The sequence below is a fragment of the Galleria mellonella genome, unplaced genomic scaffold (assembly GCF_026898425.1).
Source record: "Galleria mellonella isolate WM207_F2 unplaced genomic scaffold, CSIRO_AGI_GalMel_v1 utg1073, whole genome shotgun sequence".
NCBI lineage: Eukaryota > Metazoa > Arthropoda > Insecta > Lepidoptera > Pyralidae > Galleria > Galleria mellonella.
The window spans coordinates 372,387-398,927 of NW_026441969.1; the positions used below are offsets into that span (position 1 = coordinate 372,387).

Genomic DNA, 26,541 nt, shown 5'->3' on the forward strand with positions numbered 1-26,541 from the left:
TTCTCAGCAATGTCGACTCACCCTCATATCCTTCAGCCTAAATGGTCGCGTACAACGCTATTTCAGAGATGTTTTCTCCCACAAACAGATTATGGAATGAGCTCTCTGCCAAGGATTTTCCAAGAGACTACAGCATGAGGTTTTTCAAAAGGAGGGTAAAGAGGTTTCTTCAGGGTCGGCAACGCATGCGTAATACCCCTGGTATTGCAGGCGTTCATAGGCTATAGTAACCGCTTACCATCAGGTGGGCTGTATGTTTATTTGTCACCTCAGTGGTACAAAATAAATAGATGTCGGGGTTAGCCGTGTAGTTTCGGACTCAGTAGAAGCCCTTATTCATGAACGGACTGTATTTTGATCACTTCATATCTAACTTTTACTTTAAAACATGCCAAGTAAACAAGTTAAACCATAGAACATAGCTACTGAATTCGATAGAGCGTATCCGACACGGATAATGAGTGCATACTTGATAGCACATTTTTATTTTTAAACTTGTTTCGCCTATATAATTGGCGGTATTTCAATTGTTATAAAATTTGGATTAATATCGATTTTTATTCATTTTTGAGGGATAAGTACTGAAACATAATAACTAAGTGAGAAAGGGATTGTTAGTAATGGTGTCTAACTGAATCATCGTGGGCAATACACCCTATTAGGTCGATCTCCACGCAGTTCCCCCTGGAAACCATCGTGGTTAATTCTAGTGGAATTCATCAAGATGGGATAACTGACCTGCTTTCATCGACACCTGTCATCCCTCACTGGTACCCTGCCAGCGTAAACCGATAGCGAAGGCGGGATTACCGTTTCATAATCACCCATTAAAAAAAATTGCGAGACTTTGTACAAAATCGTTTTCTTGGCCACCTTTGTCCCATTCGTGTTTCTACCGTGAAGCAGTTGTGTTTGCATGTCTGTGTTTCGGTTTAAAGGGTGGCAGAAGGGATATGGCAGTGAATTTACAGGGTACAAAGGAATAACACTTGAGTCTTTAGGAATGGCAACGCATGGGTTATCATGAGTGAAATTAGGTATCATGAGTGAAACAGAAACTGTTATGTCCATGGTACTGCTCATATCTATAGGCGACGGTTACCACCTAATATCAGGTGGGCCGTCAGCTTGTTTGCCATTCTAAGTTGTAAAAAAAAAAACATTGCAATAACTACGTTTATACTTGTTTGTTAAATTGTAGCGCCACGATTGGCCTTTGTGTTTATATAATCAGTCATTCATTTTATCATTTATATTAATAAATGTGTATCGATTTTTGATAAATAATATTAAAGTAATAAATAACGTATACGATAATAAAGATTAGTGTTTTTCAATTCATAATATTTGTTTGATATCATTGTCACAATAAGAAATGAGGAGGCACAGAGAAATACTTAGTCAATAAATATATTTACTGATAGAATTTCGAAAGGAATCATTAAAATGTAAGTGTTTTATTTTATTGTAATTTTAACATTTTTTTTTTACATACTTTACAATGGAGACATTAAGAAGATCTGACACATAACTAAAGTACTTAAATAATTATGTACATATGTGTATATCTTGTAATTGTTTATATTTCTAATAAGTTTACTATTGTAATCTTTTGGAGGAAACAGTAAAGAGTACCTATCTATCTACTGGTATCTACGATTCATATGGCACGAATAGAGGGTCCCTCGTTCGCGCCTCTTACAGGATAGTCCGTCAAACTGCGCGGAAAAATTGTTTCTTATCTGAGTGAATATTCCGCTGTGTGTAATATACTTTATCTAAAATCATTTTCCGATACAAAAAATGAAGGACGTCTTTTTTTCTAAGCTCTTATAAAAAATAACCTTTTATGTACCGGTGTATATTATTTTTTGTTTGTTACACGAATAATATGTTAGGGTAATCAGTTTTAGGGAAAGGGATTATTAGTAATGCGGACTATCTCAATCAGCGGACTATTGCAATATACGCTATCAGGTCGATCTCCTCGTGGTCTCCCCTGGAAATCAACGTGCTGAATTTTAGGTGTATCAAGATCGTTATCGCAGCCGGGGTTACCATTACATTATCATCCAATAAAAAATAAGTCTTTGCATGTTAAAAGATTCTCTTGTGTATAAATTCATGAAAATACTATGATAAAAATGAATTATATAATATATACACATACCTATGTGTTTATGACTATTTCTACACACTACTTTTTTACTACTTTAATTTTGACAGATGAAGTGCATCATAGCAGAGGTTTTTCAGTATAATTTGAAATCGTAGGCTATATTTATTGATTTTATTTTATTGTTATACGGACTTAAGTGTATTTATTATTATAACTTTATTATAAATTTATTATTCTAAAAACTTGTGAAGAAGAAATTTTTTGTTTTTTATTCAACTTACTTTTTTATGTTTAATTTATATCACTAATAATTGCAATCGAATGGCTTTGTTGCATTCGCATTTATTATTGGATCATGCTGTGGCAAGTTTACCTGGTCAATACATTACATGTACTTGCATGTTATAGTTTAATTTTGTATTTGTAAACTTCTATTATGTACGCCCAAAAAAATAAAATAAAATATATAATTTTTTTATCCACAAAATTAAACAAATTGTACACACAGCAGCCGTAGCGATGTTCAAGTGCATTGTCACACATATATAAACGGTTTATATTCAACAAACGCTCTGTCAATGGCCGGTGCTCGGGCCGATATTTCCTCATCCCACCTTGATGACCATTAATTATTGACGCTACTCGAAAAAAAAAAGGATCATCGAATACCGCGACTAAATAAGTGATCAGTGCTGTGTTGTGATCGAAATGGTGGAAAACATGTGTGAGGAGCCCGTCGCGAAACCTGGTAAATTATTTTAATTAAACAGTATACTCTGTTAAGTTCATGGTACTGCTCATGTCTATAGGCGAAGGTTACCACTTTCCATCAGGTGGGCCGTTAGTTTGTTTGCTATTCTAGGTTGCATAAAAAATGTAAATTTTAGAAGGCATGACATCGCAGCCCTCTAGAGTGACAGACACCATGGGTGTCACTGATTGTCATGGCCATGGTGCTATTAGTGTCTATAGATGCTGATGACTGCTTTTCCTCAAGTGATCATCAGAATAATTTTCATTATGAATTTAAATTAAAACTCCACGATGAAGTAGAAACAATTATTGTAATATTATTTCGTTTAAAATTCAATTTAAAGCATTACTATTTAATAAGTATTATTATTATGTAGATGAGTATTTTAATGATAATAAATTAATTATTGATGACGATTTTTGAGCAAAAGTTTTAAATTATTATATGTATAACTAATATATTATATATACACATATATTACACACACAAACACACGCACACACACGCGCACACACACACACACACACACACGCACACACGCACACACGCACACACACACACACACACACACACACACACACGCACAAACATATATATTACATATATTGATTATACAAATTACAAAGTAAATATAATTAAGAAAGGAAAAATATTTGAATTGTATTTGAGTCTAAACGAACTGTAATTTTAATTTATAGTATTTGTAATGTCGTTATGTAGTATCTATCCTATACAAAATATTTTGTGTTTTCGATAAATAAATAATAAATTGTCGGAAATGGTAAATATATTAAATTCATAAAATTTCCGCTGTGCATGTATGTATATAGACATAGTTAAAAAATGAACATAAGTTTTTATTCGATTCGGTTCCATTTATTTACGTAAATGTCAGGCGATTTATTATAAATTGCCAACTGTTATTTATATGTTTTTTATTTATAAAATATTCAGGTATTTTTTGATTGAAAAAGGTGTTTATAGAATAAAATTTGGCGTTCGTTAAAATAGTAAACAATAGTACATTTCATAAATACACTTTTAAAGCCATACATTTATTTACGTATGCTATAAAAGTATATTAAAAATTTACGTCTATTATTTCGATATTTTGAACAAAAATGAAAACGCTTTGTTTTATATGCTGTAAAATATATTTTTTGAATAAAAAATGAATTTTATCTGTTAAATATGAGTCTTTTCTCATTCTAGTATCATGATTTAGGGAGATACGTACTTTTTACTTTCCATTTTTTTTTTCTTATCAGCCGTTATTCTTATTTTCTTTCCTTCGTATTTTAAAGGCTATAGTGACCGTTTATCATCAGACGAGCTGTATGCTTGTTTGCCATCTTTATAGTATATCAAATAAATATTTCTTAACAATTTACATAGTGTTAAAACAAAGTCGGACTTACATATGTTACGATGTTTTCTTTCTTTCTAATAACGGTGATATAAAAAAAATTAGTGGGCCAAAAATTTGTGAATCATTTGATTTGAGAAATTATAAAGTCGAATTTTAAATACTCCATCACGTTCTCTCGTTAGAACATAACTTTCAACGCCCTTCATAACCAGTTCGTACTGGAATAAACAGTTAGTTCGATGCTTCATTGCGACTGCCATTACTTTCAAATATATGTTAGGTACGTTCTGTATATTATGGTGACCTTTGCAGTGCAGTGGTTAACGTTTCTTTGAATAAGAATTTAGAGATTTTAAATTCAATTCTCTGTCGAGTAAATTTAGGAATTGAATGTTTTTATACGAAATCGGGTTTGGTACTCTGGGCGCACCTAAATTTTCGTTGTCTTTCTCATTATATAGAATGTCTTGCTTTGATAGAGGATCGGCCTCTGGTTTCATTTGTAACAATATAAAAATTAAGATTACGTTTCATAGAAAAAAATAGACTTCAGTTGTTGGAAGTTGCCAATTATTTTGATTTAAATACTACTGAACAGCGGGTCTACCATGAAATGAAATTCCGAAATTTCGGACTCAATTTCGTGTTTTTGTTTATACCAAAATTGGACCAATAAATGGAGTTTAACATTTCGTTCGTCATACATCCTATCATAAAATTCCAAAAGAACAATATTTTAATATTTTTAATATTTCCAAAAGGCGTGTATTATGTAATTTTAACATCAAATTTGTGTTTCGTTTGGCTCCGAAATTTCGGAAAACATTTCATGGTAGGCACTCAGATTTTAGTAAAATTTCTATGGCACTAGTCTTTCAGATGAAAAAAGAATTTTTCAAATCGGTTTACAATTGACGAAGTTATAAGTTTACAAATGTAAAAAAATGCAACCGAATACTTCTTTTTATTTGAAGTCGACTGGAAAAATTAGAGATCGAGAGAGAATGGAAAGGTGATTTGATTATATAAACTCATTTGTTAATTTACGTGTGTCATAAATGATTCAAATAAAGTGTTTATCTGTCTATCTATCTATATTCTGTTTATCAATCAAACATACTTATTTTTCTTATTATTGTACGAGTATATATTATTAGATTGAGAGTAAAAGGTATACCTCAATCTCAATATAAGTGTATACAGAGGGAGATTGTCCAAAGTCGTTTGCTTGGGTACCTCTGTCCCATTCGTGTTTCAACCGTAAAGCAGTTGTGTTTGTTAGCTGTGTTTCGGTTTGAAGGATGGGATATGGCGTAAATTTACAGGGTGCAGAGGAATAACACCTGAGTCTTCAAGAATGGCACCGCATGGGGGGTATCATGTGCAAAACAGTATACTCTGTTATGTCCATAGTACTACTCATGTCTATAGGCGACGGTTACCACTTTCCATCAGGTGGGCCGTCAGCTTGTTTGCCATTTTAAGTAGTATAAAAAAAATTTGGTAGGAAATGATGTAAAAAACTATTGATGGGGTAGCCAATACGTAGAAAAAACTCGGACAAATAATTTTTTTCTACTTCATCTTATATCCAATGACTCCTTTTTAACAATCATATTCAGATAGTATCTTGGGTGAAAATTGACGTTCTGAGGAGTAATCCGCTGATAACTTTGTGAACCTCTTCAGTTTTAGTATTCAGATTTAATACAAGCCATCGTCTAAGTGTTATAGCTTATTGTACTATAATAGCAGTGGTTTTCTAAGTCATTTGTATGGTTGATAAGGCGCTGTTTATTTCTCTATTCTTCTTTTTATCTCTTCATTAGCAGTGCTGATTTACAGATAGACAGATATGTAAATAAGAAATATATACACGCAAAACAATGTGGCTGTTATCGTACACTACCCTACTTTTGTAATTTTTTATGGTTCCAATAAATACATTTTAAATTTTTTTTTTTAATAAAGTCAACTACCTGGTTCTCATAATACGAGCTCTGGAACAATGGGACCAATTCTGAGACAATATTTCTCTAAATCTATCTCTTAACTTTATTTTATTTAATAATTTTGCAAAATTATTGTTTTATGAACGAATATAAACTTAAATTATAATAATTTTAAGTTAAATCTATTAAAAAATTAGTTCATATTGGTCTTTAGAATAAATATTTAGCTGTCATATCAAATTGACATTTCAATTTTAGAGATAGATTAATACAAATGACGCGTCAGAATGGACCCTTTTTTGTACTGTCAAAAAACAGACAGCAAAAATAAAGTTTAAAAAATAAAGAAGCCTATATAATAATTTAGGTCTTTATCTATCTATACAATAGATATCATTCAAAGCTAGAGTCTTTATACAAAAGTCGTTTGTTTGGATATTAGTATCCTACTCGTAATTCTGCCGCGGAGTAGCTGCGCTGCGCACACGCACCTCAAAAACGTTCCCTCTATGTACGCTCCTAAACTCTTTCACTTTTTATTAAACGTCAATCATCCGTCACTGTCGCACGATACGTTTCGTTACATTACATGCCCTTTGAAATTTATAAATTTTTAGTTACAATTTAAAATTTTATAATCATTAATTTCCTTACATATGTACATATGTATATTGTAGTATTCAGAATGTAGGGCATTTATGACAAAACTCTTAGGTTATTAGTATGATTGTTTGTTATTATGGTTTTTATAGTGAAAACAAATAAATAAATAAAATAAATACAAGTAATAAATAAGGTGGCCAAAATTGAATAAAAAAAAATTATTTTTTATTTTGTCCATCAAGTTTAGAAATTATGAACACAGTACCAACAGTGAAGTTCAAGTGTAACATTGCTTATATAAAACAGTTTATAAACAACGCTCTCTTACTATTATGGCCGGCGCACGCGCCGCCACTTCCTTACCGCTCACCTTGGCCATAATAAATATTTATACTAGACAGAATAACCGTAATGATATTTATATATATAATTAACGACCTTTCATACTTTAATATAATAAATATCAATAAAAATATAAATTGATTATTAATTTAATAATAAATGAAAAATATAATTAAAAGTGTACATTTATGCAAATGAATATTATATAAATATAATTTATAAATGAATGAAATAAATAATTTTATTTAAATAACGAATTTAATTAAATTAAAAAAAGAAACAACTGTGTGAAGTGTTAAGTCTGTGATTGTGATTATGGCGAATTTTAGAAATGATACACCATCTCCAAAACCGGGTAAGTTATGGCAACATAGATAATTAAATGTTTTATTTACTAGTAACACTCTTTGTGTTTGGTGTGTGAATGCGTTTTGTAAATAACTTGTTATAATCTTAAAAAAAAAATATTATAACATTTAACATATTAATTTTTAATACTACAACAAACGTTACTGCATGATTCGAAATGAGTTTAATATTAGTTAAATATATATTGTAAGGTTAAATTGAAAAGTAAACCGTTAAAATTTCTTACAAATATATTGTAAAGAACAAGATAAATAGTCCAAGACAATTTGCAAAGAAACTTATTTTTATTGACAATTTTAATTTATACCTAAATTTTAGTCGTGCGGTCCCGGCATAGAATAGGCCATCCCTTTCTTTCTCGTGGGTGTCTTAAGAGGATAGACTAGTGATAGGCAGCAGCGTCCCTCTTAAAACACCTCCAAACCCTAACTGCGGTTACCAATCCGCCTGCAAAGCGTGGCAACTTCTGGAAAAATCCCCTAAGGGGGAGGCTTATGTTCAACAGTGGACAGTTAAAGGCTGGTATGATGATATCTGAATTTAAACTTAAAACATTATTAAAGCTGCAAGCAACACCTAGTAGATAGATAGATACTCTTCATTGCTTTCTCCATAAGTTTGGCTAATAATTGACATAAAAAGACGTCATTGTCACAACAAAGTAACTTTAAGTAAATTCTATTATACAATATAGAATTTATTTATATATATTGAAAACTAGTTCAAAATTGAGGACGAATCTAATGGCATAATATAGTCACAAAAAAAAAATTAATGTATGGAAAACGTCTTCCTGATTTGAACGTATTTAAAACTAATCCTTGTATATTATATTATAAGGTTAATTATTGTTAATCATATTTATTATTAATAGGGAAAACCAAGTTTTCAACGAATTACTTGCATTCACCGCATCATATTACAATTATATTCCGTTTTTCCTCTTTAGTGAGTTATTAAATTCAATTAATAGTTAACTAATAACGCTACCACGTTAACTAACAACTTATTTTTCTAACTAAATGATACAGTTAAAGCAATAAGTTAAAATAACAACGGGAAATGGTTTTTAATAGACCTCCATGAGGATGGTATCTTCAATTGGTCTGTATATTTTTTTAAGTATTATATATGTTTCACGATATTTTCTTCAATTCTAAACTAATGTTATGGTCAAATTTCGACCACGGGTCGACCACTAGTTCATTTATTTATGCTATAAATATAAAACAAAAGCCGAAAAAAAATTATCTTTATTGTTTATTTATTTATTTATTCATTCATTAGTACAAATATGTGTACATGGCGGACTTAATGCTAAAAGCATTCTCTCCCAGTCAACTATAGGGAAGTGTCAAAATACTCGAATGCGGTACTAGTAATTATTGATATACGTACATACTAAAATTACATATATAAACGAATTAATATATATACATAACAAATATAATATTGTTGTTGGTACGTTATAATCAAGATTAAAAATATTTAAAATATTAATTAATTGAGCAAAAAACATTAACATATAGAATAGTTAAAGTTATGTCTGGCAAACAAAAAAAACTTCAATTGTGACTAAACCAGTTATTTTAATTTACGAGTAAAAACTAGACTACTAAACTCATTTTGATAAAATTTCTATTTGTATACTATCAATTTGTAAGCATATCCTTTCATAAAAAAAAAAAAACATCGTACAACCCGCCATAAACTAAAATTTCATCCCAACAATCTGGACGAGTGGCGATCCTCCACCGTGCGTTTTTCTAGGCACTTTCTTCCACGCACAACCACTCTTTGGAATCAAATTCCAGCAGCAGTATTTCCGAATCGATACGACAACATAACCATCAAGAAAAGAGCATATTCCTTTATAAAAGGCCGACAGTACACCTGTAATGCCGCTGGTGTTGTGGGTGATCATGGGCGGCGGTGGTCACTTACCACCAGGTGAGCCGCATGCTCGTTTGCCCCCTGTGTTGTAAAATCTAAATCATCGTAAAACTGACAGAATTATAAGGTAACAAATATAAAAATATAAACCCGAATCGAAAACCTGGTTTCTAAAATTGATTGAAAAATTAATATACGATTCAATAATGGGATTATAGGATTTAATTGATGTTGCGTTGTAAGGATTTTTGCCGCAAATAAGTTCAGATAACCCACTTCTAACTGTCTAATATGATATATATGGTATACATATTATGTCTTGTGTTCTAATAATTGCAGCTTCGGTGTCATGGTATTTATGACGCTACCATGGGACCTATGAGAATACCAGCGTTACCAACAGTGGGTAATATGCACGCTCTTGGTGTCTTAGTACTGAAATTAGTCACTCTCTTTCTCTTTTCTAATTAATATAATTTTCTCTTATGAATGAATGAATGAGTATACTTTATTTGCATTATACAATATAGGAAATAAGCAAGACAATTTACAAACACAACGATACAATTGTATAAGTACAGTAAGGCGGTCTTATTGCTGAGAGCAATGTTTTCAAGACAACCTTAAGGTAATGGACTTATTGTTGTACAAGTAGGTATGAGTATGTTAATCTTATTGCTTAATTTTTTCTTCAATTCAATAAAGCACCGCCTACTTATTTCTCTGTTTGTCCAATGGTTGACTGGTAGAGAAGACCAGAGGGAGACTTTGTACAAAAATCGATTGCTTGTGTACCTCTGTCCCATTCGTGTTTCTACCGTGAAGCAGTTGTGTTTGCATGGCTGTGTTTCGGTTTGAAGGGTGGGATATGGCGTGAATTTACAGGGTACAGAGGAATAACACCTGAGTCATCAAGAATGATAACGCATGGGGAGTATCATGGGCGAAACAGTATACTCTATTATGTCCATGGTACTGCTCATGTCTATAGGCGACGGTTACCACTTTACATCAGGTGGGCCGTCAGCTTGTTTGCCATTCTAAGTTGTATAAAAAAAAACCGCCTACGTGATGGTAAGTGATTACCGTAGCCTATGAATACTTGCAATACCAGGGGTATACAGAAGAAACCTCTTTACTCCCCCCCCTTTTGAAGAATCAAAAGGGGGGGGGGTAAAGAGGTTTCTTCTGAAAGAGGTTCCTCATGCTGTAGTCTCCTACATTACCTTATTATAATCTCATTATCTTAGTTTTTCTTCGAGATTGAATCGCATGATCTCTAATTACGATGATTGTGTCGTCACAATGACGATTGCGTTAACTACTGTTTTATATTCAAGATCATTTCTCTCATTGATTGTTACTGTACAACTAAATCATCTACTTCACCAGTTAATTCTATTCTCACGGAAAATCTTACAATAAATTATGCGGCCATTACTAAGAAAACTATTACTAACAAGTTGAATTCTCAATAGTAATTGTCAGTAAAAAAAATTTTTCTCAAACATGCTTGGAAATGTGAGCATTATTTTGACAATCTTCTTCGAGATAAATCAAAATTGCCGTACTGATCAGATACATGCGGGCAGCGGCCGGAAAAAGTTGTATGAAAATCCATATCAGTCGTGGTTTGCGGCCAGATAAATTACTATGTAAACTCATATCTGTCCTGTAATTTAAAAATGGAATGACCTTTTACTTCGAAACATGGCTACCAAGGAGGTAACTAATAAAAGGTTTTATTTAAATTTCGAACTGGCTTGCAAATAGAATGCTGTTTATTGAAAAAAAAAAAAAAACAAAGGAACAATATGGCGCGTGAAAAATTATGATTGTACGTTATTCGTCATTGAACTTAAAAAGTAAAATTGTGTTTTTGATTTCCGCGCATTGTTTGAGAAAAGTATTATACAAGCCTTGGCCACAACTAGGCATTGATGGACTCACGTATGTGTGCCTTGGCTGCGCCTCGGCCCACATTTGTACGTTCGTCCATCAATGCCTCAGTTGCAGTGGCCGCTGCAGTAATGTACTATTTTATACAACTTAAAATAGCGAACAAGCTAATGGCCCGCCTGATGGAATGTGATGATCATCGTACATAATGTTATTAACTGTCCACTGCTAAACATAAGCTTTCTCTTTGAGGGGTTTTGACAGTAGTTGCCACGTTTGGCAGGGGGATTGGCAACCGCAGACGCTTTGAAGATGTTTTAAAAGAGACGCTCATCCATTGCATTCCCTTTATTATGACATCCTCGGGAAAGGAAGGGATGGCCTGTTCTATCCTGGGACCATACGACAGTACAGTACTCATGGGGGGAAAGGGATTGTTAGTAATGGAGACTGAGAATCCCATTACTAGTAACATACCCAACCAGATCAACCTTCTCGCGGTTCCCCCTGGAAACTATCATGGTTAATTCCTGATAAATTCACCATGATGGGCTAACTGGCCTGTTTTCATTCTCATCTATCACCTTTCACTGGTGCTTCGCCAGCGTATCCCGTTAGCGCAGGCGGGGTTACCATACCATTTTCACCCAGCAAAAAAAAAGTACAGTACTCGTGTGAACGAAGTAGCAGGCACAGCTAGTATATAACATATTATTGAAACGCTCCGACTTCGCTCAAGTAGATAAATATAATGAAAAATTAGTATTTTATATTAACTTTAAGGGGCAAATTTTGAGAGCTACGAAAATTAATAATGCGGGTCAACACATAACATTAGTCCTCAGGAATGGGGGTTATCGTGGGCGAAACTGTAGACTCTGTTATTTCCATGGTACTGCTCATATCTATAGGCGACGGTTACCACTTTCCATTAGGTGGGCCGTCAGCTTGTTTGCCATTCTAATTTGCGTAAAAAAAAGTCCATTATAAACTGTCAAACAATGAAATCTTTTCCCTTTATCTCTCTCGATTATAGTATAAATTCTCGATAATGTGGTATCGCTGTATGAAAGGCATGTATGATTTTGGCTTTTTCTATACAAACAGAATGTAATACAACAATGCCTTCCGCGTCCGTGGTCGCCTTAACTATAAGGCTTACCTTGGACGACGAGTTTGGCCACCCATTATAATCTAGAAAGTTGAATATACACTAGACGGTAGATAACAAGTAGCAATTAAATTTGCAAAACAAGAACTGCGAAATATTTACTATTGGAGTAAATGAACTCGTACCATGAACTGTAAATAGTATTCTTGAAATCCTTTCATCATCATCATCAGGGAAAGGGAAACATATTTAAAAATATTAAATAATAATAAATTTGTTGCTTTGTGCATAAGTGAATTAGTAAGTAGTATTTTTTTTATACTACTTAGATTGGCAAACAAGCTGACGGTCCACCTGATGGAAATTGGTAACCGTCGCCTATAGACATGAGCAGTACCATGGACATAACAGAGTATACTGTTTCGCCCATGATACCCCCCATGCGTTACCATTCTTGAGGACTCAGTTGTTATTCCTCTGTACCTTGTAAATGCCATATCCCACCCTTCAAACCGAAACACAAGCATCCAAACACATGTTAAAAAATAAAAATCCCATATTAAACGTAGATTAAAAAAAAAAGGCATCATTACATTAGCCATTAACTGTCCACTGCTTAACATAGGCCTCCCTCATAAGGGGGGGTTTGCTAGTAATTACCACGCTTGGCAGGCGAGATGGCAACCGCAGTGAGGTTTTTGGTTTTAAGAGGCACGCTGCTGACTTGACCATTAAGTTCCTTTATTCGGTTCTTACGACACCTACGGGAAAGGAAGGGGTATCCAATTCTATGTTAGGACCACACAGCAATAACATAGTCCTAGGGAATGGTGACATTTAAGAGATACCACAAATATTACAATATATTCTGTAATATCCAGGCAATTTTCTTTGTCTATAGACAGTTATTAATTTCTATCAGGTATCAGGCCCCTAGACAAGTGGCAAACGAATCCATCGATGGAATCGTTATCGAAAGCGATTTCATGAGTTGAAATGAGATATCCGATGTTGCTATCTCATTCTATCTCAGGGGACTCGCTAGTGATGTCGTTTCTATTGATGAATTCGCTTGTCACTAGTCTAGAGCGTTAGGTATCTATGCACAACGGAAATTTTATGAACTTATTTATCTTTATATGAACATCGTTAAAATGAATATAAGTTTTTAAAATAATAGAGTATAAAGTCGATTATTGCTTATTCATCGTTTTAAGTATTATAAAAAAAGTTTAAATTTAAAAATCATTAGAAATAATTATAATAAAATTTTGTCACGATTGAATTCTTGTTTATCTTTCTTTTTTTTAAATCAGTCGCAATATTCGGCATTCTAAATTCTAATATTTAATGAATCGCGCCATCTATTGGTGTATGTTATTCTTTTTAAAATGGAAAAAGAATAGCAACATTACTAATTAAATAAAAATTTTTACTCTTTGACGCAAAAACTACTGAACGGATTTAAATTTGAAATTTGATACACGGATAGGTGTATCAAATTTCAAATTTCTATATATATATATATAAATATCTTTTAACTCGGTACATAGAGTGCTATCCTATATATTTACAGAGACATGTAGACGAAATGGCAAGATATAATTGTAAAATAAAATATAAGAAAAAAAAATTAAATCCTACTTGTTTCCAACTACACATTTTTTTCGCAGCCAAAGTTTTCCTGTCATTGTCAAATAAAATAAAAATAAAAAAAAAAAATATATCTAAACCTGTTTCCAACTACACATTTTTTTCGCAGCCAAAGTTTTCCTGTCAATGTCAAAAAAAATAAAATATTAAAAAAAAATCTAAACCTGTTTCCAACAAAACATAATTTAACGCTGCCATATAAAAAGTCACACATAGTCCACAAATCATTGCGAAGGCTTTTTGTTCCTGTTCGGTGAGCGTAATTGCAACAAATCAGTGGACGGCCGCGCCACGCGTGGCCGAGCGGCAGATCCGTTCCCTGGCGCTGTATTTGACGGTTGCGGATTTATTTATTACTAGCATTTTGCCCACAACTTCGTTCGCTTAGATTTCAGAAATAGGAAAACCAATTAAATAGACAATTCCAAATGGAATATCAAGATGAAACTTAAACCAATTTTTAAGTAAGACCTTCAGGAATACAAGTGTGTGAACCGCATCTAATTTGGTGGTTTTTACACGATGCTAGAACACATTTATAGATAGATAAAATTTATAAAAAAAAATTGTTTTTTTATTCAACTTAGAATGTCCAATAAGCTATCGACCCGCCTAATAGTGAGTGGTAACCGTCGCCTATAGAGATGAGCAGTACCATGGACATAACAGGGTATACTGTTTCGCCCATGATACTCTCCACGCGTTGCCATTCCTGAGTACTCAGGTGTTATTCCTCTGTACCCTGTAAATTCACTGTCATATTCCACCCTTCGTACCGAAACACAACGAATGTTTTGACATCCATTGGTCTTACTCATATTATTTTTCCTTAAATATCTTCCAAAAACAAATACAGATATTGTCTAAGTCATCATCATCATCGCATTAGCTGTCTACTATTCACTGCTAAACACAGGCCTTCCCCAAAGTTTCCCGTAGTCACCACACTTGGCAGGCGCTTTGGCAACCGCAATTAGACTTTTAGAGATGTTTTAAGAGGGACGCTGCTGCTCCTGTCTCTCGACCATTAAGTTCCTTCAGTCGCCTCTTATGAGACCCACGGGAAAGTAAGGCCTATTCTATTTCAGGACCACACGGCCGGGAGTAATGTGGAAAAAATATAACTAGACGGAAATTTTATTATACTAATTAGTGAAATTAGGCCAATTTCGTAAAGGAGGTCGGATTCAAATTTATCGGAATATCAAAGTCAGAGGAGCTAATATTTTTGACGTTTATACATATATGTTCGGATATTTGGCGTTTGTTGCCAAAGTAACTTGCTGGTTTTTAATAAATAGTGTATCTTTAAATTTACAATAATTATGATATATCTTATATATAAAATTTTCGTGTCACGGTGTTTGTTACCAAACTCCTCCGAAACGGCTTTAACAATTTTTATGAAATTTTGTGTGCATATTGGGTGGGTCTGAGAATCGGCCAAAATCTATTTTTCATACTCTTCAATGATAAGGATGACCTACACCCAAATTTTTCTTTTTATTTTTTGACAATTTTTTTATTTTTATTTTATTATGATTTAGAATTTAAAAATACATACAAATCCAAATTTTCATGCTTTAACAATCAACCACTATTTTTTAATCGCGATTTTTATATTCCGCAATATGGTTGCAAGATGGCAATCGAATATAATAATTGTAGTACGATATATTTTCATATATAGTTCTCGAAATAATGTATATGGTAAAACAACGTTTGCCGAGTCAGCTAGTAACATATAAAGAGTATAAAAATAGCGTTCATAAACATTTTAAAACAAATTGAACAGTCGAGTTTTTAAACAACATTTAAAATCAGGAAATTACTATATGGTCTGTATTTTTGTTTCGTGATTGCCTCGCCATATTTTAAGCTTCTGTAATCCCTTTTAAAATTGCTAGTTTTTATTTACATATTGGTTGATTTTATTTGCCGGAGCAAAATCTATGCAAAAAAAGGTATCTTTATATACTATAAAATTAATATAAACTCAACGTAGGACTCTTAATACTAACGACTGCAAAAAAAATAACAAAATAGCTTTAGAAATCTAACACTATCATATATAAAAAAAAAACAAATATCAAAATTGAATAAATTTACTTTATTTTTAGGTAAAACACAAATCCAATACGTTTTAAACTAACTTGAATATATTAAATTAAAGAATTACTCAGTTATTATTTATTGATTTTTCTGCAGCTGTGATATATTATTTAAATTCATCATCATCATCATCATCATCATGTGATCCTTTAACTGTCTACTGTTGAACATAAACCTCCCCCTTGGGAGGTTTTGCCAATAGTTACCATGCTTTGCAGACGGATTGGCAACCGCAGTTAGGCTTTAGAGATGTTTAAGAGGGAAACAGTATACTCTGTTATGTCCATGGTACTGCTTATGTCTATAGGCGACGGTTACTACTTTCCATCAGATGGGCCGTCAGCTTGTTTGCCATTTTAAGTTGCATATAAAAACGCTGCTGCCCATCCCACGTCCTCCCTTAGTCGCCTCTTATGACACCCACGGGAAAGGAAGAAGTGGCCTATTGTATGCCGGGAATACACGGCAATTATTTATATTAAAATTATCTTTATTAAAAAGACGTGTTTACAAGCTCTTTTAAATTGTCTTATTTTATAAATCTACTACAGGGTTCGAAATATTGTTATCTACTGAGAAGAACCCCCGAGAAACTGAACAATTACTCTTTCCAATTTATTTATGATAAAATAATTTTAAATTTAAGATAATTAGCTAGATTTAGTTCTATATGTATTTAGTATTTAATCTATCTATATATATGTAGTATTCAATCAGTAAAATTTTTGTCTGTCTGCCTGTCTGTATGTTCGTTATAGAAACAAAAACTACTCGACGGATTTTAACGAAACTTGGTACAATTATTCTTCATACTCCTGGGCAGGTTATAGTATAGTACTTTTCATGATACTACGATCAATAGAAGCAGAGCAGTGAAAGGAAATGTTGGGAAAACGGGAGAAGTTACTCCATTTTTAAGCTTCCGTCGCGTGTGCAGCTTTAATGGCCACTTTTAAAAATGTGAAAATTTCCACCCGTGCGACGCCGGGACGGGCCGCTAGTGTGAAATAAATAAGTACAGTAATATTATACAAAAAATACAGTTTCTTTATTTATTTATTATTCTTTGTTTAAATTTTGTATTTTCTCAAATGAGTATTTTAATTGAAATAATAATTACAAAGTTTAATATAACATTTAAAAGAACATTTGTTACGTATTGCTTTTAGTTATTGAATTCCTTTCAGGTCAGGTTAATTAAGGTCATCTATTTATTCATTTATTAATTAATTTATTTATAATACGTAGAATGGCAAACGAGCTGGCATCCCACCTGACGGGTAGCGATAACCGCCATCTATTGGCGTTTACATGATAAAACTGTTCATCATTATTGTTTCCCTATTATATCCTACGTAACTTCGTACCACCTCTGGAAATATTTAAATAAAATGTAATCCTTACTGTACTAATATAATAAATGTGAAAACGTGTTTGTTTGTCCGGGCGTATTACGAATTTTGACTATACGAGTACGTCAAGTAATATTCACAATGGAAAAGGATATGCGTTCAAATTGTATATTTGTTAATTAATATTGTCCTGTCACGTGAAAGAATCGTGGGCGTGAAGTAGTATGTATGTATGTATGTATTATAGCTGTGTTTCTTGCTAGATCTTCTTAGCAGAAATTACATTACGAACTGGGCGGTAGATTAAAGAAAATGACCATTCAAAACAGTTTACTTTAATATATTTTTTTAATTCTTTTATTATAATAAAATTGTAACTAAAAAATTAAAATTAAAAGTTGATAATGTTACAAAGAAGATATTTAAGAAAAAATGTTATGAGATAATATATATATATATATATATATATATATATATATATATATATATATATATATATATATATATATAATATAGATATTGACAATATCGGAGATATATATATATATATATATATATATATATATATATATATATATATATATATATATATATATATATATATCCAAAATCCATACGTACAAAGACGTTGGCAAAGACTAGTATTTCATATGACCCCAATTGTGTCAATTTCATTAAGCCTAATTCAATCCGACATGGCAAGCTCCAGACTTACCGAAGTCTCTTAGATTTATTAGGTTAGTATACGATACTTAGTATTATAGAGAGCTAGTTTGTGACAAACAGACATAATTATATTATTACTTATAACATTACATTTATTTATTTATAGGAACACCAACAGCATATTGCATTATAACATATAGGTATAACAAACATTAAATATAATACAATATTAATGCACACGCCTATTAAAGGTATTCACAGCGTTTACTTTAACATTATATGTGTTATATATCAACCACTTAATTATACCTACTGTATTTGTAAAAGGGTAAGCTGGACAGAAAAACTAACGAATGAGGAAGTCCTGAAGAGAGTGAACGAGAAAAGAACATTAATTAAAATAATAGAGAATAGAAGAGGCAAAATGCTGGGACACCTTATACGACGTGACGATTTTTAAAGAGCATTACTATAGTATACAAAGAAAAATAGAGAGCAAAAGAGGAAGAGGAAGACCGAGGAATAACTACATGAGACAGATAGAGGAAACACTGGATGTCATGTCGTATAGGGAGATCAAGAATATGGCCTGGGATAGAGCTGGCTGGAGGAAGATGCATGAATTAGTTGCACCGACAAGAGGAAACTCTTAAAAGAAAAGAGAGAGATTTGTAAAAAAATATATATATAATAATATAGTAAAGAACTAAGTATGTATATTTTGTTTAAATGAAAATACATCGGCGACTTCAATATTTCACTGAACTAGATGTTATTTAGCGTAAGTTCATGCCACTGATTAGTCACTTTAGAATTATTTTGTTTAATTCCGCCATCGTTAGTTCGTGTGCGACTGCCAACATTTGAACATTGATTACTATTATTATCAGTAAAAGTTCTACAACCTTCTATATTAGTTATCAGTCTCCGACCGTCATCCCGTCCACGCACACATTGCTCGGCGCCTAAACTTCGGCAGTTTAGTTTAAAGCGCTCAATATTTTTTTTTCAAAATACTTTTAATTTAATTTACCCGTTGCAAATAATAAAATACAATGCGTCATGAATACTAGATGTGTATTCATTCGTTTAACAGGATTTTATGACAGAACAAGCAGTAAAGTTGGGATCAGCCACAAATCTGATGTTTCGCGGACGAGAAATGACAAACGACGTAAAACGTTTACAACCATTTTTTTTTCTTTTCTTCACTTGCCAACATATACTCGATACGCACAATTTATTTTTGATAAAAAAGCTAACCTGTGAGTAGGGTTGTCATCTCTAAAATTTGGCATTTACAAGACGCGTGAAAATCCCGGATTTTAGAGCCCAAAATCCGGACTTATCAAAAGGTTTTTTAAACATAGTCAGTGTAACAAAAAAAAGTTGAAAATGTCATAAATCATCTTTTATCGTCATTTTAAATGTATTTAACAAAATATAATCTTACTACAGTTTGTTACAGATTGTTTTAATGATCAATTATATTTTTTTTATTTCTAAAATAAAACACAAATTATTAAGTATACTCTGTTATGAAAACAAAACCTTATTAATTATCCCCGCTCGGACGATCTCCGGATACCCTCTAAACTAGGACAAATCCGGGAAAACCCGGACGGATGGCAACCCTACCTGTGAGCGAATTTTGCAAAAGTTTGCTTGAATACTTCTAACCCACGCGTGTTTCTGACGCCAAACAGCTGTGCTTGCGTGGCTCAATTTCTTCGAAGGATGGAATATGATAGCAATATTATAGGATACGAATTCATAATAGTTAAATTCTTAGAAATAGTAACGCCTGAAGCGTACCATAAGCCTTACTATGACTGTATTATTATATTTACATTTTGAATATTTTATTAGATTATTTTACCGGACTTTGTACAAAAGCCGATTGCTTGGGTACCTCTGTCTCATTCGTGTTTCAACCGTGAAGCAGTTGTGTTTGCATGGCTGTGTTTCGGTTTGAAGGGTGGGATATGGCGTGAATTTACTGGGTACAGAGGAATAACACCTGAGTCCTTAGGAATGGCAACGCATGGGGGGTATTATGGGCGAAACAGTATACTCTGTTATATCCATGATACTGCTCATGTCTATAGGCGACGGTTACCACTTTCCATCAGGTGGCCCGTCAGCTTGTTTGCCATTCTAAGTTGTATAAAAAAAAAAGATTAGGTGTCATTTTGCGAAGGTCCATATCACTGGTTATTCGATTAGAATTATTTTGTTTAATTCCGCTATCGTTAGTATGTATGGAACTGCCAACACTTGAGGATTGACTTCTATTAGTAAAGGACTCTCGATATGGTTATCCTTTAAAAGTGGCAAAAAGTAGAAGAAATTCGCTTCAGTTTAAAATTTTCAATTTAAAATATTATACGATTTAAGTTCCGTATAGTCCCAGCATAGAATAAGCCACCCCTTCCTTTCGTGTTAGTGTCGTTAGAGGCGACTAAGGGAGGGCGAGGGATGGGCAGCAGTGTCTCTCTTAAAACATCTTCAAAGCGTAACTGAGGTTGCCAATCCGCCAACCAAGCTCGGAAATTACTGGCAAAACCTTCCTAGACGGAGGCTTATGTTCAGCAGTGAACGATTAAAAGCTGATGTGATGATGATGGTGATGGTGATGATGGTGATGATGTAAGTTAAAGTATTAACTAATAAATTTTACAAATAACCCAACCCCGGAAAATTATAGAGCTCCTTTCCTTTTTAAATACAGATGGATTATTTTCGTTCGACGTGCAACATTATGTGTTCGAAGGTCAAGGTTAATTCAAGGTTACACATTAAGCTGACAAAGACGTATGGCCTCGAAATTGCTCCGGTGAAGAACTGCATGTCTCTATATTTGATATCTATCTACGTATCGCTGATGTATTATACTCATTAATCTGCTTTCTGTCTTCGCGTTAAATTCCCTATGGGTTAGGTTGAGGGAATTAATCTATGGTATAACAATGTTCAAGGCCTTCTCCACCGACTTAAAATTGAAGGGGGTTTCTCAATTGGGTTACTTTATTTATTATTTTTTTCCGTTATTTTATATTTCCATCAGTTATAAATCTATTTGTCGTCCTCCGTGGCGCAGCGGTCAACACGCCTGCCTGCGACGTGGAGGCCCCGGGTTCGATCCCCGGCCAGGTCATGATGGAAAACGATCTTTTCCTGATTGGCCTGCGTCTTGGATGTTTATCTATATACGTATCTATTATAAATATAGTATCGTTGAGTTAGTATCCCATAACACAAGTCTCGAACTTACTTTGGGGCTAGCTCAATCTGTGTGACTTTGTCCGTATATATTTATTTATTATTTATTTATTTGGAAAATTAATAGTTTTTTAATCTGAAATTACGTACAGTTTAGTCCCATAGAAATTTTTATCAAAAAAGGTAAGTGGTTACTGAGGATAGAAAAAATATTACAAAGCTATTTGAACTGTCTGTTTAGATGTATAGGAAGCCATTTCGTTATAAAGTTTTATGCCTGAAGGTAGATAATTATAAATTATTAATGATATTTTTCTTTTATTTGCTGTTCTAATTTATCATGATAAGAATTATAGTTGTATATTATATATATAAATATATGTATGTATATATTATAGTATGTGTTTGTAACAATATTTATACATACTTAAATAGTAAATGCACCGCCTACTTAATTTTCTGCTCGCCTCGTGGTTGACTGGTAGAGAACGCCATTAGGTGTTAAGACCGCCATATTTACACTTACTTATATAATTGTGAGTTAAATTATATATATAAATAATTTGCATTTATTACAGCACACAAGTAACAATTGACATAGATAGACATAGATACACAAACAAAGAGATAAAAAGGATACAAACAAACAAATACCAAAACAAAACAAAAAACAAAATAACTGAAACAGTATACTCTGTTATGGCCTTGGTACTGCTCATGTTTATATTTATATCAGCTTGGTTGCCATTCTAAGTTGCATAAAATAAAACATATACAAAAAAAAAAAAAAAACAAAATATATATAGAAGTATTATAAGTCTTTATCTAAAGAAGTCAGCAGCGCGATCTTAACCTATTAATTAATTAAAAAAAAAGTTGAATAATACTCGCATTAGTTCTGATCATCGTCAATAAATCGGCCATGACGTTTTTTGTTGACTGATTGGGTTCAATGACAACTAAGTATTCGATATGGGCACACTAAACAAACATCGAACACGTCTGGAAGGATAAAAACCTACTTTGCGCTAATCGTAATAGGATTCATTTTGTATTACACGCTGCGACAGTGCAATAATACCGAAGCTTACCGAAGTATGACATCGTTTTATGTTATCAACTATCATCGTCATATCAGCCTTTACTGTCCACTGACCATAAGGCTCCCCCTTGGGAGGGGGGGGGTTGCCAATAGTTACCAGACTTGGCAGGCGGATTAGCAATCGCAGTTAGGCTTTGTAGTTTTTTAAGAGGGACGCTGCTCCCCCTATATCCCTCGTCCTCCTTAGTAGCCTCTTACGACACCCACGAGAAAGGAAGGGGTGGCCTGCGGCCTGTGTCGGGACCACACGGCAATATGTTATCAATTTTCAGAAACATTTGGTTCCGGCTTGGAATATGACAAACATAAAAAAATACAACGTGATTGACAACCTTTTTTTTAAATAATTTGAAAATAATTTTTTTTTATATCACTGTGGTGGCAAACAAGCATACGGCCCACCTAATGGTAAGCGGTTACCGTAGCCTACGAACGCCTGCAATACCAGAGATATGACGCGCGCGTTGCCGACCCTGAAGAAACCTCTTTACCCCCCTTTTGAAGAACCCAATGCCGAGGGTCTCTCGGGAAAACCTCGGCAGGGAGCTCATTCCATAACCTGTGTATTCGTGGGAGAAAACATCTCTGACACCGCGTTGTACGCGACCATTTAGGCTGCAGGGTAAGAGAGTGAACTCCCTGTCGATGGCGAGCCTTACGATGATAGAAAGTGGCCCTAGGCATCATATTGAGGAATTAGGCATCATATTGGTAGAACACGCAGAGTGAGGCAAAATCTCTCCTAAGACTTAAAGGTTCGATACCGCTTGCAAGCCTCGGATCATCGACAATTCTCATAGCTCGTCGTTGCACTGAGTCGAAGGGTTTAAGTTGGTATCTAGGTGCTAGATATTCTAAACTTGAATTATTCACTTGCCATTGTATATTTTTGTTTATGGTGCAATAAAGAGTTAAATAACATAAATAAATAATAAACATTGTACCGTCACGCTTGTATGTTACAGAATCGTTTCGTAACAAAAAAATCGGTATAAAATTTATAATATTGAAATTGAATAAAAAAATACTATAGTGACATCATCACCATCATTATTACGAAAATAAATAACAATTTTCTCGAGCATCATATGAAATAGGGATGTTCACTTATCACTGATGAATCGAATTTATTCGATGTTTGCCATTCGATTATTGAATTGATTCAACGTTTTGAGAAATAATTTTAACGCATGGTAGACATCATGAGCGAAACAATATACTCTGTTATGTTCATTGTATTGCTCATGTCTTCAGGCGACGATTACCACTTTCCATCAGGTGGGCTGTCTGCTTGTTTGCCATTCTAAGTTTCATAAAAAAAAAAATTAACAAATAGTGACATCTGTGAGTGAGCAGCTGGAGAAATAACGTTTAAAATTATTTATTGTTGCGGTTGGCTATACTGATCTGACCGTAGTATACGTATTTAAAATATAAATATTATTTTTTTAGATTTAATCTACATATAATCTGTCGACTATGTAGTTTTATTAAATGAAATAAAGAACACTCATAGAAAATCACTATTGTTATACTACAAGTATAGCTTTGTTACTCTGACCTTCGATTCTACATTTACACATGCAAAGTCATGATCATTTCAGCCATTATCCGTCCACTGCTAGTGATAAGCCTTTCCCATAGACTACCATAAGGAACGGTCCTGAGCCACCCACATCCACTGACTCCCTGCAATGCATTTGAAATCACTCCATGTAATTGGGTACATTGCGTTTGCTCTTACGGAGTCGCTACTCAAGAAACTTTCTTTCAATTAAGGACAATACGAAATGAAGGACAGAAAAATTCTGTCTTCGACTGCAAAAAGGTAATATTAAACTTTTGTCGGTCAGTATTCGATATTGAAAAAATATTGGTGATTTTCAAGCGATATATCACAAAACATGATCGATCGATGCTCGGATATAATGTTTTATATCGAATATAAATACCGATATATTTTGTAAGTGGACACCACTAATATGAAATGGTTGCAATTAGAGACAATAGTAATACCCTTCATAATAATACGTACATTATCAAAATGATTTTCATTTCCGCAAATAGTAACTATTAACTATTTAATATAAACCTACGTGATTTCCAAATGCCAATAGAACATGTTATTTGTAATTTTGAATTTTATAATAATAAATAAAAAAAAAATTGTAAAAAACATCATAAGATTTGTTTGATGACCTTGATAGTGTAGTTCTTGAATAAGAAGGAGATTCTCGATTCGATTATATTTTTTTTATGTTTCTTACCTTATAAATCCGTCAGTTGTAAACCGATTTGGAAAACTTTTTTTTTACTTACTTATGTACTAGTTTGATTTTTAAAATAAAATAACTTATTTTGCTAAATTTAAATTATTTTTTGTGAAATACAATCTTAAATTAATAGATTTGAAAAGATAAATATAGCATTGAAATAATAACCAAGACCTAGTTATACAACGTTCTCAGAAATAACAATTCATGAGGTGTACCGTAGGTGTCACAGTGTATATTCTGTGATACTCGTAGGTATCTCTATGTAATACTTCCTACAGTATTTAACATTATTATTCATTATTTTAAACTATCTATTTTTAGAAGTTACCGACCTTTATTTCATTAAAAAAATGCGATAAGTAGGCGTAATAATTATTCATAACAATCTCTGTAACAAATATTGGATTTATTAAAAAACAGAAAAACGTTTTCCCAAAACTTTAGAAGGCTGCACACCCTTCAAATAGGAACACAGTCATGCGAGAGTAGCTGCTTCATGCCATAAGTGTATGTGGCAAGAAGTGGTACGAATCAAGTCCAGTATTTCTATTTCGTAATAGAAACACTAATACGAACAGTAATGCTTGCGCGTGACCTCGCGCGCAGCTGCCGCGCTGTATCGTTCAAGTTCGCGGTCAAGTTCATGTTAATTCATTTTTTTTAATACTATAATCAATATATAAAATATATATATATATATAGGGGAAAGTGGTCACCATTCGTACGCGGGCCACATTTGTACAGTTAGGATTACAGAAAAACTAAAATGCACACAAAAATGTCTTCGCTTGTGTAAATAGACATACTGACCGCCATGTTGCTAGCGGAGTGTTGCACCGGTCGCACTACGGTGTATCAGCTAATAAGACGTAACGTGTTTACGTGTGTGGTAAGTAAATTTTTTCCCTAAGTTTAGTTCGTAATTATAAGTAGAATGAAAAAACGGTGATGAATGATTAATGTTAACATGTTTATTTCAAGCGTTTATTATAACCCTTTAACCTTTTTAACATAATAGTTTCAGACTTTTTTTATAACAAACTGCAATATATTTTTTTTTTTGCGTGAAAATGGAATGGTAACCCCGCCTGCGCTAACAGGATACGCTGGCGGAGTAACAACGATGGGTGATCGATGAGAATCAAAACAGGCCAGTTAGCCCATCATGATGAATTCATCAGGAATTAACCATGATAGTTTCCAGGAGGAACCGCGAGGAGGTCGACCTGGTTGGGAATATTGCTAGCAATGGGATTCTTGGTCTCCATTACTCACAATCCCTTTCCCCCAACTGCAATATATTTCTTACACTTAGGTACATAAACTAGATAAATTTGACAATTAATCATAATTTAAAAAATAAAATCTAAAAAGTGTACGATTATATATATATATATATATATATATATATATATATATATATATATATATATATATATATATATATATATAATGCTGCTAATGTTTTCAAGTCTCTGTTTGTTTTATCTACTATCACATATTCTGCATTCAAAATTCAATTAGTATGTTTTTAATCAATTGGTACTAATCTTTTAAAGAGAGGTTAGGGGGGGAGGCGGGGGAGGGATTATTAGTAAAAATGAAACCTAGCTAGATGGATTAAAGATATTAGATAGATAGAATTATTATTGTAATAATATCACATCCGCATCACGGTAAATACATTACTATGACCGTTTCACTGTTCCTATGACGGTAAGGTCGCCAGAACTGGTTTCAGTTATTC

The 26,541-nt window shown here is 33.1% G+C and overlaps 1 protein-coding gene across 3 annotated transcripts in view; it reads left to right on the forward strand.

Moving 5' to 3' along the window:
- The first annotated feature begins 1,318 nt into the window (after positions 1 to 1,318).
- The window catches only part of LOC113521034 (putative inorganic phosphate cotransporter), a 56,857-nt gene continuing 31,634 nt past the window's right edge, over positions 1,319 to 26,541 (forward strand). Inside the window, exon 1 of one of the 3 annotated variants that reach the window (XM_052891733.1) lies at positions 1,319 to 1,448. Coding sequence is in view for 2 of the 3 variants with exons in the window: in XM_052891721.1 (XP_052747681.1) it covers positions 2,828 to 2,867 (40 nt within the window). In the remaining variant the exon portion in view is untranslated. Of the gene's footprint in view, positions 1,449 to 2,684; positions 2,868 to 7,148; positions 7,495 to 26,541 lie in introns of those variants that run through there. The other 2 variants (XM_052891721.1, XM_052891728.1) reach the window with 2 other exon arrangements.